At 31.7% G+C, this 20,665-nt stretch overlaps 1 protein-coding gene across 10 annotated transcripts in view; it reads left to right on the forward strand.

Annotated features, from left to right (window-relative positions):
* The window catches only part of LOC117109033 (protein unc-13 homolog B-like), a 101,859-nt gene that overhangs the window by 55,463 nt on the left and 25,731 nt on the right, over nucleotides 1-20,665 (forward strand). For 7 of the 10 annotated variants that reach the window (XM_033251263.1, XM_033251268.1, XM_033251274.1 and 4 more), the window contains 7 exons: nucleotides 2,526-2,639; nucleotides 3,772-3,888; nucleotides 7,695-7,815; nucleotides 11,120-11,410; nucleotides 15,603-15,730; nucleotides 16,487-16,605; nucleotides 18,942-19,102. In XM_033251263.1, coding sequence (XP_033107154.1) covers nucleotides 2,526-2,639; nucleotides 3,772-3,888; nucleotides 7,695-7,815; nucleotides 11,120-11,410; nucleotides 15,603-15,730; nucleotides 16,487-16,605; nucleotides 18,942-19,102 — 1,051 coding nt within the window. The remainder of the gene's footprint in view (nucleotides 1-2,525; nucleotides 2,640-3,771; nucleotides 3,889-7,694; nucleotides 7,816-11,119; nucleotides 11,411-15,602; nucleotides 15,731-16,486; nucleotides 16,606-18,941; nucleotides 19,103-20,665) is intronic. The other 3 variants (XM_033251297.1, XM_033251302.1, XM_033251281.1) reach the window with 2 other exon arrangements.

The raw sequence follows: 20,665 nt of genomic DNA on the forward strand, positions 1-20,665 counted from the left end.
TGAGATTTGTAAAGAAGTGTTAAGTCTATCTACCCTATTGACCTGATTAGGTATCCAAGACGAGTCTGACCTGCATACTGCAAGTGAGACACATTTTTTTAAGCTAAGATCCACAAAGGACTGTGAATTCCAAAACCCAAAATATGCTAAAATTTGTATAAACACACTATTTTAATAATCATTTTGAATTTTTTGCTATTTAATTCTCACATGGTCAGTGGGCTGTTATTTTTATACTGTAAATTGCACATTTCATTTTTATATATTTTTACACTGATTACACTGTGTGTTATCCCAACAAACGACTACCACTAGTTCCTGGTCGCCGAATTGTTCTATTGCACCGTCTAATTTTCAAGTCTAATTCATAGAGCTGGTAGTTGGTGTGGAATATCTTCTTGTTTATTTAAAAAAAATAAAAGTCTTATAACTCAAATATTCAATTTCAGCTCAATCCAGAATGTATATATTCAACTGTTATAATGTATAATATTTTAACCATTTTCATAGGAATATTTTTTAATATAAAATTCTAATATTTCTAATGTGTTATTATAAATCACTATTGTGTGTTTTATACATATATTAAACATTCAATAATATGATATAAATAGAACTGTTGTTATGATGCCAGATTTCTTATATCATCTTTTACATAATTTTCTAATTTTCCTTATAAAAAGCTAAGAAAGCAATTCCATTTTTATTATATTTTTTTTAATTTTTTGGCTCAACACAGACAAATTTTTTGGTTAAAACTGATGCTTTATGTTTGTGTTAGAAATCCATAAAAGTGTATTCGTATTGTTAATTATTTTTGGTTGGTTTTATCTATTATATCTACCCCAATAATCAAATGCTTGTAAATATTATGGTGTTTGATTTTCATCAGCAATTAATCATAAACACTATCATCATTTCATCCTTGTTGCATCCTTATAATTAGCATCAATAACATCATCATCATCATCACCATAAAAGTGTGTAGACATTGACCATTATCAACATCGTATGGTCCATGTGCTGTGTTCATCAACAATATTATCTTGTCAACACTGTTGTCATAATTATCATCATAATCATAATCTTCATTTCATTCCTATTGTCATCATGTCTTCATTGTTTCATCATCATCATCATCTTGTCATCATTATCATGTCATTCTTGTCAACATCATGTCATTCTTGTCACCATTACAATGTTGTCATCATATTCTCGTTACCATCATCATGCAAATAATATGTCATTATCATCATCATCATCATGTCTTGTCATCATAATTACATCATCATCATGTCTTTCATGTCATCAGAATGCCCATTTTTGTTCTTCATGTCATCATCATTATCATCATCATTATTATTATTATCATCATCATTCAAAATAATCATATCATCATCCTATTCTATTGAAACTAACCACTACCACCACTATCATCATCATTATCGTCATCATCATCTACAAGAACGACATATGTGATTCCTGTTTTTATCATTATGTCATCTACATCATTGTTACCACCACCACCATCATCATTATCATATCTTTGATCACCATCATTTTGGATTAATTCATTTTTAAATAAAAATTTTTTCTTAAGTTTTGAGATTGTCTTCATTGGCAAACGTACAGTTTCTCAGTGTAATCAAATTGTAAATCACAATTTAATTTTAAATGCATAATATTTGTGTAAGTAGTTATCAATTTGGTTTTTTTCTTTATTCTAAATGTTGTTTATGTACCATTCTATCTTGTTATCCTATTCAAGCAATTTTTTTCTGGTATTCTTTAGTTGCATGACTCCAGCATTTTAGTAGTAATCGTATGCGCAGACATTGACTTATATTCTTCAGAAATGTGTGCTTGCCCTTCAACGATCTATTTTGTGTCATCATTGACTCCATTGCTTCCTAAAATATTTACTCTGCTGTATATTAACTTAGAGAGAAAAAAACTCAAAGATTGTATCTGCAATCTACAACTTTCTTCATCTTAAACTTAATTAGTTTACACTTTATTTGGTTTTATTTTTATATCTGCAATCTACAATTACTTTCGTCATCTTAAAGTTAATTTATTTTACACTATATTTGTTTTTAAATTTGTTTATTTACATTTGATTCCTTCTTGAATGTGAGAGTGTTGTGTGGGAGTTTTGACTGCTGCTGAAGATAAAACATAATGAAGATGTTGGAAAATAATATTTGTAGACAACAATGGTTCTATTCAAATACGCACATCGATAATGATAGCTCAATTTGTATGCATTGAATGTAATTCTGTTGGTGAATTCTTAATATGTCAGCTATCACTACAGTTTAAAGACTTGTTTTTTTTTGCTATGCAGTACTACACATTATAAGCACCCATCCAAGAGTGGATATATGTATTAAAAGAGCCACAATTATTATTTTATATAACTATATAATTATCGTTAGTGTTTGATGATATTGTTTTTTTATTATTATTATTATTTTTATCATTATCATTGGAACTCATTTTTTGTACACATCATCATTCAAAAGGTGGAGAGATGACAGTCCCAGAAATATTCACTCAGCTTTGCCAAAGGATCCGGAACTTTTTCTTTCCTAACGAGACAAGTGAAAGTTTCGATCTAGAAAGTGATAAAGATACTGGTAAAATAATAAGTTATTTTTTAGATTTTTGGGATTTTAAGGTATAGTGGAAAAATTGCATGCGTTTTTAGGTATCATTATCATCCTTAATTTTAACACCACACCACTCTCTTTCAAACCTTTCATCATTTATGAATAACATTTGTTTAGTTTAGGTATTTTAAACATATTTGGTTCATTAATAAAATTGAATCGTCGGTAGACAAATAAAAAGTTATGGAAAGCAGTTCAAAATGTAATTAAAAATGTTTTTTTTTTTTTTTATTCTAAAAGTTGATGTATGTTGGGGTGAACAATTGTTTATGTTAGTGTTTAAAACTGAAATAAATACCAACATATTTTTAATGGAGTAGGTTAGATTTTTCAGTCTTTCTCAAATTCAACAATTAAATTTAACAATTAAACTATTTAAATAAATTTCTTTTAAAAATTAAAATTGATAAGAAATTCTAAGTGAAAATCCAAAAATAATTAAAATTGAATTACACAGATTTGTAGGATCACAAAACTCATCACGGAAAATATATTGAACAATTTTAAAACAACAAACACTTATGAAAATAAATTTTTAGAATTAAAGTAACATTAGTTTCAAATATTTGGAATTTGACAAAAAAAAAGGAAAATATAATCTTTAATCTTTTATTCTCATCAAGCTCTGGACAAAAATTTGACTGCATTTAAAATCATCGTGAGTGAAACACAGTTGTGGAGAAAAATGGCACTCACTAACATCAGAAAAAAACTAAATGGGGTTAAATTCATTAGTCAGTTTTGTTTTATCAATTCCTTGATGGGAAATTGTTACTTTCCAAAAGCTAAAAAAATGATTGATTCAAATTTTGAATTTTATGTTTCCATCTGACAATTTATCAAAATTTTTTGTAATGAAACGTGTTTGTGTGACAGGAAGGATTTATATTATTACTATATTTTTTTTAAATTTTAGTGTGGTTAAAAATCATAAGTTTGATTTAATTTCTTCATTTAAAATTCATGGATGAGTTTATAAAATTTAGAACATTATTTTCATTATGGTTTAGATGCTTATTTTTCATTGGAATATCATGTATGTTTCCAAGACAATTTGACATTGTTAAATTTTCATTTTATTTGAACAAACCCCGCCTAGGTGAGGAGTCAATGTCATGGACAGCATCATTATGGTCCTTCATAGTTGGTCTACGTGATTTTTCAAGTCCATCATGTAGACAGAGAAGCCATTCTAGATCAAGCCTTGGCGAGCAGGGTAAAACACACTCTTGTGAAAAATCCCTCCCAAATTTTTTCTTCCAAGAAAATGATCTCTATTTCTTTCATTTTTTTTTTTTACATTTTATTTGATGTAATTTTTAGAGATTGATATCTTTCAATTTTTTTTTTGTAGGTTATTATAGTTTGGCACATTTTTTCCTTTCATTTTACAATTTTATTTACAATAATCTGTAAAATCATTGTTTTCAAATGGTTTTATATAGATTATCTTTTTATTAGTATTCTTTTATTATATTTTATTGTCCTATTGAATTTATATAGCTTCATTTTTTTCTTCAATTTGCTTGTTTTTGGATGTGAAATATAAATAATTTCATAAATTAAACAGTAAGGCAGCACAATTACAGGTACCGTATTTATTTGTATTAATGCCTTGAGGCGTTTATTATTATTCTAAATGAGGCTCCAAGGGTGATGTTTATTCAAGGGAGGCGTGTATTCAAATAAATATGGTATATATACCTTCTGTTTATTGCATAGTGCTGTTGTCCTCTAGTGTAGCCAATTGCTCATTATTATTCTGTGTTACAAATTGGGGTGGGAGTACAGAAATTAAATTAAACCATTGCATTACTCATTCAGAAGGATAAGTTATTTAAAATAAGAGATAAATAAAGATAAGATAATAAGTGTTGAATCTTGTTTTTCAAAGTTTATTTAATATTTATTTGTACTGTATTAGTTTTTAATGTTTATTTAAATATTCAAGATTATTAGGTAGCTCAATACAGATAATAATCTAAGTTGTATAACATGAGTGTAGTCTTCCCCCCCCCCCCCCCCCCCAACCAATGGCAGCAAGTTAGTTCCACTATAGTGGGTTAGATATTAAAAATTAACTAAAGTTTTCATTGGAATAGGGGTTTAGTTCCACATTCACATATTTTCGCACCTCCTCCCCAGGACAAAATCATCCTATTTCCAGCTGTATAACATGCTTGTTCATGTGCTGAATATCATGTTTTATTTAGGTTGTTTTTCATTCCGAGGCCATTGGCCACGATGGCTATAATAGTTAATGATTTTTACCGTGTTTCACTTATTGAATGATACATTCATTTTGTCGATAATGAGAGACGATGGTTTAAGCTTTTTGAACAGGTTTTTATACATAAAATGTTTTAAAGATTAATTCACTTGAAAATTTAACTGCAATAAAATTCTGTCAGCACTTTTAAACATGTTTAATTGTATAATTTAAATACCGTAATTATAATTAAACATGAAAGTTTAGTTTTTTAGCACATTTATATTATTACTTTATTATGTGGTGTCATTACTTAGTTGGGCTTTCTTTGGGTTTTGGAATTTTATCCCCACATTTAATATTTTGCATTGTTTCCTCCTTTTCCTTCAGTTACTTCTTCCCTTAATTCCTTTCCCACTGTTTTGGCCTGCATGCTTTTTCTTTATTTTATGTTGTCTTATTTTGCTGAATTTACATTAACCTGGTGATGGCAGGTGAAGCACCGTTCATATTAATCTTTTGTTTTTATCAATATGATTTTGTTTGTTTTTATACAAATACATGTATTAATAATAATAGGATATGATCAACAATTTTTTAGGCCTACATACTGTACTTAGTACTGTATTTATTGTATAGTATACATCCATCTACATCTAAATTCACACTGGCTTCTTCAAACTGCTGCTATTGAATATTCTTATTTACGGAAACTAGTGATACTACATTTTTTCAGTTTTTGGCTAAATCACACCATTTTTTGTTTATGGAGTACCATTATTTTAAAGTACGAAGCACATTTTTTGCCATGATCTTTATACAGAAACAACCATGCACAACATGCAACCTTCTCAATTGCTGTGGAATATTCCTGGATATGCATACACAGCACTTCCAGTTTCATTCGAAATTATTTGCGTCACATCAGGTACACATTAATATCCTTGGGTAAAGAGAGGCAAACATGAATGAGTATCTTTATTACAAGAAATTCAATGAGTGTTGGTCTCAAACCCACAGCCTCTCAAGTGGGCTCATCTCCTTACACGCTGGGAGTCCAGGACACATGCTTCCCCTTTTTATTCACTTTCTCTTTTTTCAACACTGAGCATTCATAGGTAAAATGCACTGTAAATCACCAGCGGCGTCACACTCGGGTGCTGACGGGGAGACGGAGCGCCAGGGCCTCCAGGTACGAGAGGCCCCGACATTGCAGTTAAAAAAATTGACAGCATGGATCTTTAACAAAAAGCTTGGCTCGAACTTAAAATGTTTAGATATTAATTTTTTACATTATTATCATATAATTTTACATTTAATTTTATATGGTATCGCATGTATACTGTAGTTGATAAATTATTATAATTGTCAGTAAAAAAATAAATATTTCTGTTACTAGTTTTTTAAACAGAGCAGATCAAATTAGAATCAAGAACACACTGATACCATGCACGCGGCTCATGTCAGTGGGTTCGATCATGGACGGCAGAAATATGCATTCTCATGAAAAAATTTCGATTCCTAAAAGATTTTCAGTTTAAAAAAAAAAAAAATACCCTAAAGTAGCAAACAATGTATTTCCTGGTATCTAGGGAAAAATAGGGGTTTTTAGAACAAAAGTCTCATGCCTGCAAATTTGTCGAACTTGGCATGTATGAGTACCCCAAATATTAAACAGTCTGTACCACGGCCCCACAAACTTCGTGACGCCACTGTAAATCATTTTTATTGTTCTTTGATTGATAGATCATGGGGTAGGGGTGCAGAAAATGAGAGATCAGGGTTGCCTTTTTCTATTTCCAATTTAAAAACTAGAAAACCTCCACCAGCCCCCTCCTATTTTTTTTTTCTTCGTTCCATTCCTGTATAGACGTATGCGTAATAAGTTTTTACATATATAACTCAGCTTTTAGACTTACGATGGCTTGAATTATATTCCTTAAAGCTTCAATGTTGTATACTCTACTTATTTATTATGTTAACTTGTAGCGAGGATATAAAATATGCAATGGCACATTTGAACTCAAAACTTACATTAATCTATTTAAGCTAATCAATAAAACTAAAAATATTACACAATGTTGTTGCTTATTATTTTTAATATTGATTGGATAAGCCGAAGGAGAACCAGTTTAATTCAAATATTTGATATTGAATCAAGATGATTTTCTTGAATAGGCCTACATGTAATGTTCTGCTTACATTGCCACATCCAAATACACTTTTATTTTTTTAGTAGAAAGCATAACATTTGTATAACAATGAGACATTTTACACCTACATGATTAAGTAGGAGTATGGCTTACATAGTCCACAGTCATGTTATGTTAATGTTGACGTTCAATTCTAATCGGTAGTAAGGTGATTTTTCAGTTTTGGTTGTAGTTAATTCAAGTCCTTATTCAGTTCTTTGAGGTACTTTTTTTCTCTAGTAGTACATGGTAAATTAATCATTAGGACTATGTTGGCAATCCTTGGTTTATTTGAGGTGCAGGTATATATTTTAGTATTCTTTCTTCTCTAAAGAGGTAATGATGTGATATGATATTACTTTATTGCACTAGAAATTAGCTAAAATTAACCATTGATTATTATTTTTTTTATTTTTGATGCATGGAATGATATTAATTATAGTTTATATCAATTTGAGAATTCTTTTTCGATTTTGAGAATTTTCCTTTACATATGTTTTTACATCCACCTTCTAGAAAAGTGTAGATGAATATGTATTAAACTTATGATTCTGTACTTATATTATCCTTGTCCCACCGATCATGTTATCGTAATCATTATAATCACGGTTTTTAAAACAGGAGCCGCGGAGAAAAGCTCAAAACATGGAGCCGAAGATAAGACTATGAACATTATAGCTGCAATGCAAGACCGAATGAAAATCAGAGAACGCAATAAGCCTGAAATATTCGATTTGATAAGGTTAGTTACAATACGTGTTACATATATATATGACTAATAATTTTTATAACCATATTTACTGGTAATTATTTGTACCGGTATATATTTATTATTTTTATTAATATCGTTTAATAATCATTTTTTATTTTTTTATTACCACTTATATGAAATTTTTGTTATTGTTGTTACTGTTGATTTTAAATATATTCTGTCTATAAAGCAATTAAATAATATATAAAATGTAGCATTTTAATGTATGAAAAATGTACTGTATTTCGTTAATTATGCATATTTCTGTATAGTAATTTTGAAGTTGAGTATCATCTGTGTGAGAGTTACAATATTTTGAAAGATTCAGTGGCAGTTCAAGGGATGAGAGGGGGCCCAGGGATCTGACTTTCACAGAAGTCTAGACCACCTCAGCTCCACCATGGTATATGATTATGTGACCTCTAGATGGCTGGAAATGACACTCTCATTGAACATCATTTTTTATTTTTATCCATTAATTTTTGAATATTCTCAGTATTAAAAAATATATAAAATAAGTATTATGCCTTTGAAACATTGCAAGTAAAATTAACCATGGCATTGCAGATGAACCATTTTGTACTGTATTTTTATTTTAGTGAATTGACAATGCATACAAGATTAAGTGTTTAATGCTTCGTGTCTGTGTGTTATTAAAATGTTACATTATTTAGGGCAAGGTTCATCAATCAATGTTTAATGAGGCCAAGTAAAGTTAATGCGTAATTTCTGTAAATGTAAGCCAAAGCAATGATTTTAAATTGATGGCACCACATCTGGATGGCCAATTGGTACTCGTAAATCATGCTTTCATGTTGATTTGCATCTTCCTGGAAAATTGGAACAGCCAATCACACTTCCTGAAACCAGCCCATCTTCCTCAAATTTACATAGTTACCAACCTGAAATAATTGAAATGCGTGATTTGAAACGCAGGCCGGCGGCCAGCAGAGCCCCCGTCGGGGTCTAGGGTCGGGGCCCCGGTGGGGGTTCTGTGGGCAATAGCTCATGGGCGTTCTGATTTAAGCTGTTTCTAGGGAGTGTTTATTGACAATATCAGGTACATAAACAAAAATATTTTTAATAAAGCCACATACAATTCAAGATTCAATGTATGTATAATTTGAGCACCCGAACTTTCATAAACATTCAGTACTCAAACACAAAATGAATAGGCTGCGGTGGTGAACATTTCCTAACATTCGACACTCTTTCTACCCCTCCTGTTGTACTCCTACACCCCTGATTCTTAATTAATTTGTTTAAAGGGATTGTCACCTACAAGTAGGTTAGTGATATATTCGCTGTTGACAATCCTTGGCACATGTATTGTGTGCCTAAATAAATAAATAAATAAATAAATAATAAATAAACATTTATTTTGAGTTGGGCTCACAAGCCAAAAGATATAATATCTGAGTACTGGTAATTAAGCAAGTTGTTATAATGTTTTTGGTAATTTCTAATTCTGCTTTTTGTTACAATATATGGTAACAAATTCTGTAACTTTAAGCAAAGAATACGTACATAATTATCAATATCCTGTTCACATCCTAGTTGGTTAAAACAATAAGAAATTGCATTCGGTGTATAATAAATGTTAGTAACATAAACATTAAAAATATATATAATATGCATACTGGGGGGAAGGCACGACTGGGGAGGGGGAACGAGTAATTAACACCCACTAGATACGCCACTGCTGAACTCAGCTAGCAGAAAATATAAGATTTGTTAAAGGTAATTAAACCACAACCCTGTGGAGAGGCTTCTTCCAAATTTGGACCTGCATAAATATATTCTTTATTTGTATGAGGAATTTAATAATAATAATAATAATAATAATGTCATCTTATTAGATGCACGTATCTATCACTTGGTAGAGCTGCTCGCTCTACTAAGAGTAATGAATGCTACTGCTACTTTGTTTTTCTAAATACTCTTAAATTCATCAGTTGTTCATGATTCACCTAAATCTGACAAAATTCTCGACAAAAAATTAAAGAACAGAAAGCTTCTTTTGTTTTTAAATTATGGATGAAAGTTGTAATGCTAAGTATCAACATAAGAAATACCTTGTAAATGTGTGTGTAAGGCTCTGTTCACAAAGCATGTGACATGCCTATATATGGTCATGATGACATCACATCATGACCATATATAGGCACATCATGACTATATATGGGCATACAACAGGTTTTTTTTGTTAGGAAATTTGATAGTGTGGGCTAAGCTGTCAGAAAGAAAATGCTATATTATGCCTTCCTCTTTTAAATTGAGTTTGTTGTGCATAATAGGTATTCCCTCACAGTGGAGAGACCTTCCCTTACCAATAAGCTAGATTGCATTCCATCAAAGCTTCTTTATTAGCTACAATAATGATTATATGTCGATCGTATATAGCACATATGTTTCTAAATGCATTTCACATTATTACCATTGTCGTTGAATCAAACACCTATTGAACACATTCTCAATTCCCATGGGGGAGTACTCTATGATGTTGTAGCTTGCAATTAGCGCATTGGCATATGAAACTGAACCTATGGTTGAGGTATTCAAAGTGCTGGGTGACAAAGTGCAACAACACAGATGAAGTACCTAGTATAGAAATACAAACATGTGGACAGTAGCCGTAGGCATGAACCTTTAACTTTTCAAATAGAAGCCCAGCCCTTTACTGCTGTTCCATTAGTGCCTGTATTTAGTTATACCAAATTTCACACAGTTAGCATCACTATATTTTTTCCTTCTAATTACCATATTTATTTGAAAAATGCCCCAGAGCATATAATGTTCAGATGGTTTTTGTGGAGGAGTTTATTCAGGGGGATGCATTTATTTGTTTAGGTGTAAAATGAATGTGTAGATGCTCAAATAAATAAACAAATTATTGCCTCTCTCAAGTAAATGCCTAGAGCGTTTGTTGTTCAGAGGAGTAAGTTATTCAAGGGAGGCGTTTATTTGTTTAGTTGTAAAATGTTTATGTGTTCTCAAATAAAGTGTCTTCATTCAACAGGAAATGAAATAAGTGTCAAAAGTGTTACTGTACAATTGTGATAGTGTAGATCCGAGGTTAGCAATAAATTGATAAAATGGTGTTGAAGATGGTGTTGCCTCTGTTAGTTGTTTTGACAGTCATTTGGGGGCGGTTTTTGAAGGAGGCGTTTATTTCAAATATTGTTCTAGAGGCTGAGTTTATTGAGTTTAAGTGAGGCATTTAAACAAATAAATACAGTTTGTGATTTTATATGTAAAATACGGTGAGCTTTATTTTGTTCATTTTTCTACACAGGGAAGTTTTCAATATTCCTAAGCAGTCACATTCTGGACACATGCAAGTGGTCAAGCAAAGCGTATTGGACGGAACATCAAAATGGTCAGCAAAATTAGCCATAACTGTAGCAAGTGCCCAAGGCTTGATAGCCAAGGACAAAACAGGAACTAGTGATCCTTATGTTACGGTTCAAGTAGGAAAGGTGAAGAAACGAACGCATACCGTACAGCAGAATTTGAACCCAGAATGGAATGAAAAATTCTACTTTGAATGTCACAACTCATCCGACAGAATTAAAGTTAGGGTTTGGTAAGCATTTTTTTTTTTTTTAAATTGTTCATATTTGTTTCATTGTTTAGATTTATATGTAGCACATGATAATGAAAACTATGTGTATGTATTGTGGTTACCTAATTGGCTACAGAATCAAAATTTAGAGTGATTTTAAATGGAGCTCACCATAAAGTAGTATTAATGAATAGTAAATGCTGTAATTCATTCACAATTTTGTATAGTACTTGATATACTCTATGATATTAATAACATAAATCACCATGTACCATATATACTACTGCCATCATAGGCTATGAGCTTAAAACTACTTGGAAGAAGACTGATTTTACACCTGAAAATAATGACCAGAGGCTATCAGGGGATATAAGCAATTAGCTGTCCACTTTGTAGAGATTTGAAGATAAGAGATTTGACCAGTTTTTTAAATTGGAAGATACACCTAATGTGTGAAGTTTTACTGGTTGTGCAGATATACTTAACACCAGACTAAATTGCTATTCAAATCACCCAAATCATTCCAGAAATCAATTGATGCTCCTCGGTGGACAAAGGCAAATACAGGTGATGTGCCTTGCATTCAGACACAGCAAAATGAACAGCATGAATTTCAAGCTAAAGGTTGCCAGTTAATCCTAGAGTCTTGTGTTCATGTCCTGTTTAATACCACGCTTTTTTTGCACACATTGCGCTGACGTTCATCAGCCAATGCGATTCCATGGAAAAGTCAGTGTGATGAGTCACGCATAACGGATGTGTTTTGACAGTCCGCTTCGTCTGCCATCAACAATCAACAGACATGATGCTTTACACAAACTAAATCTCAATATGAGATTTAGGGAGTGGAGTTGTTTTGATCGTGAGAAAAAAATCCTGCAACACTGACAGGAATTGAACCCAGGACCCTGGGATTGGAAGGCAAGCCCCTGTCCACACATCCAATGTTACTTCCAAGATATACTGGCAGTGGGGCTCCAGAAATTCACCAGTCCACCTTTTGCGCTTGGTTACTTTGCGGTAGTGACGTCATCTGTATGCAATATTAATTCAAAACATTGGTTACCGAATAGCAAAGCTGTACTGTAAATCATGGTAGACTTTGCTTGCTATGTAATTTATTTGAGAATATCATTTATAAAAAAACTAATTCAAAGGTTAATGTGTACTATCTTGCTGACTTTTATGTAATATTTTATGGCTGCACATTAAAAAAAAGTTTATTTTAAGCTGTGACTTTAAGCTTGAAATCGTACCTTGTGCAATGCTAGGCCGGGTTTGTATTAGTTCTGCACAATCCTACAATTATGAACCACGAATGAAGTATTCTTATGACTATAACTATATTTTTGGTAATGACTAGCATAAATACTGTAATTAAATGGAATCATTTATTTTGATCACCAAGACTAATGAATGTCTCAGGACATACCCTCTGGCAGGCTAGGCATACACCACCACTACACACAATCAAATCACTTCAGTTAGTGTAGGTTATTAATTACATTTTTGAAATGTAATTTTCTGGTGTAACATTCAGAAATGTTGTATGTGGTGCTAGACGTTTCTTCTGGCTATGAGTATGACTGCAATGAGTTTTAAGAACAATTTCTAGGCCCAGGTTTGTTTGCACAGTAGCAGCTGCAGAAGGCCGTATACTAACCTTCCCACTGTGCGTCTGTGATCATTTCTCTTAATATTATGTCCAAGCTTTACCATCGATATCTTTCATTCATGCTCTTTGATGTCCAATGTTGTAACATTTCTAACGTAATATTGAAACATTTGTTAGTGATTTGGTAAAGTAAATTTCATGTTAAAAAATATAGAAACAGCAATTATGGTGTTGTTTCAACAGACACATTCAGTAAAAACAGCTGCCGAGCTATCTTTACAGTGTATTAACTCGAGCATTCATAACGGTAACAAAGTGAGTACTGCATACAGATCATGTGATTAATCAGATGCAAAAAGGTGGATTCCAACAGATAAAACAAATTATAGCTGTGCTGACAATAATATACCTTTAAATAACACTCACTAAAAATAGCAATATTTTTCCAATATCACTCAGGCTACAATATATGTATGTAGGTTAAGAAATGTGCTTATTTGATGAATTGTGCAACTGACAAACATGTGAGAACAAATTAATAGGCAGTTTTATCTCTACTTGCATTCAAACTCTTTTGAAAATATTATTGAGGCCATTCCTATCATCAATCACTGCTCCTCATTCATATTAATACCTAAAAATATGCTGTATGTAAATATTAATTCTTGTCAATGTGATAAATAATCTTTAGCATGTCTGAGCATTTTTGAAAATGCCAAAAATCTATAATGGATAATTGGGGCGGGAAGAATCATTATCACTTATTCCAAGTACATCTGGGCATAGGAGTTACAGAATTTTAGTGGTAATAAAGAAAAAAATAATTTTGAAAGGTTTGGATGGATACTATAGAGAACTTTATTGAGAACAAATCATCAGAACAGTTTCATCAGCTGCAGTCTGTTCCCTTGTCTGATGCTTTCGATCGACGGGAGATGAAGTCACAAGAGCTAATGAATTGTACGGTTGAATGAATATGTTACCAAAATGAGGATAAAATATAACTTGGTTTCAGAAATCTTTTAGAATCAAAACCAAATGATATAATATGATAATATTCCCATAGCCTGTATGACATACATAAAATACAATCTTGATAAAGGAAGGACTTGGGGTTTTTAAAACCTATTTGACTGTGTGAGGTACATCTTTTACTAGAGTGTTCACTTCAGCTGTCTCTCGATATGTGTGGTTATATACAATATTACAATGTAAACAATTCAGTAATCAGCTTTATAAATGCCTTTTATTTATTTAATTGTTGAAACTAAAGATTTCATGATTTTAATTTATTTCATTTATTTGGTCAAAATAAAAATAAAACTGACAAAAAAACTGGATTTGCTTGACAGAATTGCCAAGAGTGAAGTGAATCAATGCCCAGTGGCTCTTCGATACCAATGAGAACATTAATTATGATAAACTGAAGTAAATGATGGCCGCGAGCAGGATTTAAAAAAAACATGAACAAATTGGTTTTTAATATCTAGAATTTACATTTTTTTTGTGGATACATTGAAAGGCCAAGAATACTTCCTTAAAAATTTAATCAACATTATAGACACCTGACAGCTTTGTGAAGAAAGGTGTTATAAAAGTCCTGATCATAAAGTCAATAACTATCAAAGAATACTACATTTTTGCATATTAAACTGCATCTTTTAGACTGTCTGGCTCCGTCTTTAATAATGTCAATCATTAAAACTGCAATCATTCAATATACCTGCATTTAATCTTATAAATAGAAATGTAGTACAACATTTACAGTGATCCGCTACCAATCTCAGCATCATTGCTTCACTCACTCCTAGAGAATTTTTCTCACAACCAAAATCAACAACTGGGCCAACAAAACCTTTTGGTATAGAAACTTGTTTCTCCTTTCTCCTGAAAGGTAATAATAAACAAGGGAATGGAGGGTATGGTGTAAATGCTGGTATATATGTGAGGGATATAGAAGTCTTTTTTATACTGTAATAAATGTATGAACAAATGAAATGAATGATTTTTTTTATGTCTATGCATCATCTAACATGAATTCATGCTTGTACCTTTTACTATTAGCTTTTCTTTTCAAAGTGCTCAACCACTCTCCTAAACATGTAAAAAAATCATAACAAAACTTATCACCAAACACAAACTAAGCATGATTCACTCTACTACAACAGATCAAAGTTATTAATTAAAACATTGACTATAAACAAGCATGATAATGATTTCACACTATCTAGAATCTAGAATTAATATTACACACTGATAACATCAAATTATTTTGATGTCCAATTAATATGTCAACAATACATATTAAAGATACAAATTGAAAAAGAATAAGACACAAAGTAACAAAATCAATCTGCAGTATTTCATTATTACCATTAAACTAATACATAACTATTATATACATGCATTTGTGAAAGACACAATATGTTTCAACTCTTATATATTCTTGTAGCATGTGTTGTAGATATGCAAGACCATGTTTACGGTAACCTGTCTTTCAAATCACATTGCCTCAGCATCACTATGTGAGTTAATTGGTGAACTTCCAATTGCATAATTAAAACTTTGATATGAGTATGTAAATATTGATTTTTGAAGGGATGAAGACGATGACCTTAAATCCAAGTTGATGCAGAAACTCACTAGGGAGTCGGATGATTTTTTGGGTCAGACAATAATTGAAGTTCGAACTTTGAGTGGTGACATGGATGTATGGTACAATCTTGGTAAGTTTTTAAATTTTTTCCAAAAACAATCAGTTTATTTTTTATTATTTGTTTGATTATTTTATATACTTTTTATTTTTTGTCTATTTATTTATGTTAATGTTTGTTATAATTTTAAAGCCACATGATCAATCAGTCTACCCAACAATCAATTTAGTCAATCAATCTGTCATTTAGTCGGTCAATCAATTACTTTTTTCAGTCGGTCAATCAATCAACCAGAGAGTAGCCAGTTTTTCAGTCGGTCAATCAATCAACCAGAGAGTAGCTTATAGCTCAGTCAGCTAATCTGGTGGTAGCCACTGTGTGTGCACTGAACCGTGGACATCTCTAGGTCCCCGGTTCAATTCCCATCGCTGCCTCTCCTTGTGTTTCAGCTGGGGGCTGAAATACAAGTTATAATAGCACACCGTCTTTTGGATGACACGTTTAAGCTGTTGGTCCTGTGTGCTTTTATGGCTCATGTGCACGTTAAAGAACGCAGTATACTCTTCGGAAAAGAATAGGAGAATGTCTACCGGTGTATTGCCCAATCACCACCAGAACTACCCCACTGGAAATCAGTCTTCTTCTAGATTTTCGTGGGCTATCATTGGTGTTTACACTAAAAAAAATCCCAACCATTGGAATCTCAGTGATTGTATAGAATAAAATTATCATTATTATTTTTGTTAATATTTATACTACTGTAGTATTATTTTCATTGTCATTGTTGGTATTATAGGTATGATTATTATTATTATATCTATTTCGTAGAAAAACGGACAGATAAGTCTGCAGTTTCTGGTGCTATTAGACTGCAAATCAGTGTCGAGATCAAGGGGGAGGAGAAATCATTGGCCCCATACCATGACCAATATACATGTCTCCATGAGGTAAGCAATTCAGTTACATAAATAAAAAGTCTTGTTTTGAGAATTTTTTATTTTAAATATGATGTGAAAAATCAGGGAAAAATATAAAAATGAAATAAAAACATTAAATTCCTCAATGATCAATTATGTTAATATTGGCAGAAATATTTGTGAGATTCTGGCGGATGTAATATTTACATACCTATTAAGCATCAGTTTTTAAGGAGGCATAAATGAAAATAACAAAAGTTAGATCTTTTGATTACTAGGGTCTAGCCAAAGAATGTAATAATATATATGTTTGGTATTCTCCTGTTAGAAATTGCAGTAAAAACAAAAAAAAACAGATCTATAATTGTTCACAAGGTTATTATCTACAGGCAGTATCTTTGTAATCAGAAAACATTAACTTAAGGCCAAATAAAATTAGTTGCCAGTTTTACGTCCCAGCCCTCATCAAATTTTGGAGCCTCATGAAAAAATTTACTATGTGCTATTTAAAAAAAACATTCATTTTTCCATCGACAATAAAAATAATGAAAGAATTATGTCTAGCCTAAGAAGAGGTGGGAACATAAATGGCAGAAATACATTACAAAGATTCATTTTACTTCTTAAAAAAAAAAACTATTTACCAGTCTGTTTACCATTAGTATATAGGATAGTAAAAAGCAAATAGTAAATACCCTCACCAAAAATAATTTCATACAAACTATTAATTTTATTTGGCCTAACAGTCCAATAGTTAGATTTTAAATAACTAGAATGTGTTGTTAATATGCAGAAATAATCACCTTCATTATCTCATTATAAATTGTATTATAAGTCAATCGTGACTGTCAATGTTATTTACCTATTCCCTCAGCGTCCACTAATTTTTCTATTAGTGGACGCTTGGCTTGATTTTTTTTTAGGTTTGTGTGCAAAAAAAATCCTCATTTTTTCGTCACCACGAATACATCAAGATACCGATGATATCCTACCGAGATAAAAATTGAATTGTAATTCAAAATTATTTTCGTAAAACAAGCTTAATTAGAACCCGAAGAAAGTTATTTCAAATTCAATATTAAGTATGAACAATTAAGGAATTCATTGAATCAATGGACCCTCATAAACACAACAAACTGAACGTTTAATAGACATATTCTGGAAGACTCAAGGAACAAATTTAGATGTAGGCCTACGGCCAGGCAGGAGGCCGCCGGGCCTCCTCCTACTACTACTAGGCCGTAGCCTAGCCTAGTTATGAAATAATCGCAAGATTTTACCTGTCTGCATGCACCGACCAAAAAGGACGTCAGTGACTATATTCTCTCTTAAATGCTCAGGTTTATTTCTGTGATGAAAGTCTATCAAAATAGCATTACAAGCAAGTTATTATTTCTGTGACGAAAGTCTAACAAAATAGCATTACAAACAAGTTCTTTTTAACACAATAGTAATTCATCGTATCCGTTCTGTACTGCTGATGTGTAGTTAAATTAAATGCGTACTGCAGGAGCAAAAATCAGCATACACACAGCTAAATGAAAATACGCATACGTACACTGATCATATCACTATAGCAACCGATGAATGCTACAACAGTTGGTTATAAAAAAAACTAAAATTAAAAGATGACGATTGACTTATTAAGCAATTATTAGTGCGTGCATCGTACACTAAATGGAAAATTATTATACTAAGGTTAGATTTAATGCATTCAAAAATTTCTTTCCGGCCTTGCAGGCCCTCAGGAAATTTTTTCGAGCATTAAATCTAACCTTCGTATAATTATTTTCCTATAGTGTACTATGCAGAGCTCTACTAAATGCTTATTTATGATTGTTATCAATCCATAATCAAGGACTGCAATTTGTTAGAAATTCCTTAGTTCTCATTATTTTACACTCGACACTGGTCTGACCAATTCTCACATTGATAACGTTTTTGTGTTGCTGTGACATCGAGTTTTTTCCAAACAAGTGATCTGTTTGGTCTCTGCTAGTTACCACTCCTGTAATTGTATAATAGGCTAACAGATTGCACCATTATTTATGTGTAGTTTGAAAGATATTTCTTTATAAGAGTTTGATTTAACAGTAAGCTGGCTTTTGCATGTTTGAAAATATAATACTGTTAACAAGAAATTGAAAGCAAATTTTAAAATTTCAATTTCACTCTTGGGCAATTAGTGGATACAGGTGTACTGTAGCTGTAGTAGTGATATTAGTTGCCCTGTTTTGGTTGGTCAGTTGAATTGTTAACAATTGACAGTTTGGAATGGTGCCTGATTTTGATGGATTTAAAACAATTTCTGGTTATTGCCACTGATTAAGTAAACAAAATTGTTTTGACAATATTAAATTTTATAGAATCTCTTCCATCACCTGAGTGAGAAGGAAGGGGGAAACGTAAAGTTACCAGATGCCAAAGGTGACGATGCCTGGAAAGTCTATTTTGATGAACCTGGCCAAGAAATAGTTGACGAATTTGCAATGAGATACGGAATTGAGTCCATCTATCAGGCAATGACGTAAGTTGTTTTTTTTTTCTCCCTCTCTTGAACGTTACTTTTTACTAGTCTTGCACTTCTTTTCAGTAGATACTTTTTATTAGAGTGATGAAATTATTTAAAATTATGTCCTAGAATTTATTGAAATTCTGTAATTAAAAAAGGTATAGTTATAATGATTTTATAAAATGAAAAATGGATAGGATTGTGTTTTTTTCAGCGTGAGACGTAACCCACAAAAATCAAAGAACAAAAATCTCTATGAGCTTTACATAATTACTCTAGTAATTTGATCAAACAGATATAAAACATATAATCATCTCTGGGGGAGAAGTTAAATAAAGTGAGGCAGGTTGTGGCAAAATGGCTAAGTTGTAGCAAAAATTGAAATTAAAGTTATTAGTATTTTCAGAATCCTGAGTATGTGATCTTTAAAATGAGGGGTCATTCATTGAAATTGGACATTTCATGCCTAAGTTATTGGAAAGTGAAATTACAACACTCTTAGAGTCAAGATAAACATGATTTTGAGTAATTGCCTTCCAAAGTTATTTGTGCATATATTGTTTAATAGAATTAAACTATCTAAATAACATTAAATAAACAATTTGTTGATCGCTTCCAGAACTAATACTTTGGGACATGATTAATAAGACATTAAACTGTTGATCTATAGTGAAAAAAGAAATTGGATTTTTAGGCAATTTTTTGAGCTACCATATTTTGTAGCTCCTTTACTCAATACTGGTCTGTGCGACAACTTAACCATTTTGCCACAACATGCCTCAAGTGATCGCTGCGCGTTGCGTTCTCCATAGAATTGTGTCGGTCGATGACTGTCGGGCACAGCAAGTGCCTTGGCATTAGGTTGAAGAACCTGACGGGTTGTGACGGGACAAACAGGAATAAACGCATTCGGTGCTCAAGGACACAAGCAATTGATCAGCCTGAGAACAAACTCTGCCCTATGACCGAGGAAGCCCCTGTATCACTCACTAATGTAACAATCAACCACTAATGTAACATTAACCACTATTGTAACAAAAATCAACCACTAATGTAACATTAACCACTATTGTAACAAAAATCAACCACTAATGTAACATTAACCACTATTGTAACAAAAATCAACCACTGTTGTAACAATTTCATTAACCACTATTGTAACAATGATTTAACCACTGTTGTAACAAAATTCATTAACTACTATTGTAACAACAATTTAACCACTAATGTAACAATGTACAATATATGGAAGTCTCCAAGCCAAAAGCTTATTTGCATTGTCCTATTAAAATTTCACATTTTTGATTGTTGTGGCATTTAAAAAAATTATAATTTTCGATATAGATCAGATTTATTAAAATGGTTTGAGACATTGTAAATATATAGTTTGGATATTTAAAGGTCAGTGTTCATGAAAAATAGTAAACAGCTTGGTTCCCAAATGTCTGTTTATATATATATATATATATATAAATTTTAAAAGGCAAATGGAAAACCCATAAAACAGCAAACGGCCACATAATGCAAAACTATTTAAAATTAAAACGGAACAGTAGAGAAAATCCGATCAGAATGACA

This window comes from Anneissia japonica, unplaced genomic scaffold, assembly GCF_011630105.1.
Source record: "Anneissia japonica isolate Jap-2015-1 unplaced genomic scaffold, ASM1163010v1 scaffold26_len2425191_cov177, whole genome shotgun sequence".
In the NCBI taxonomy this organism is placed as follows: Eukaryota; Metazoa; Echinodermata; class Crinoidea; order Comatulida; family Comatulidae; genus Anneissia; species Anneissia japonica.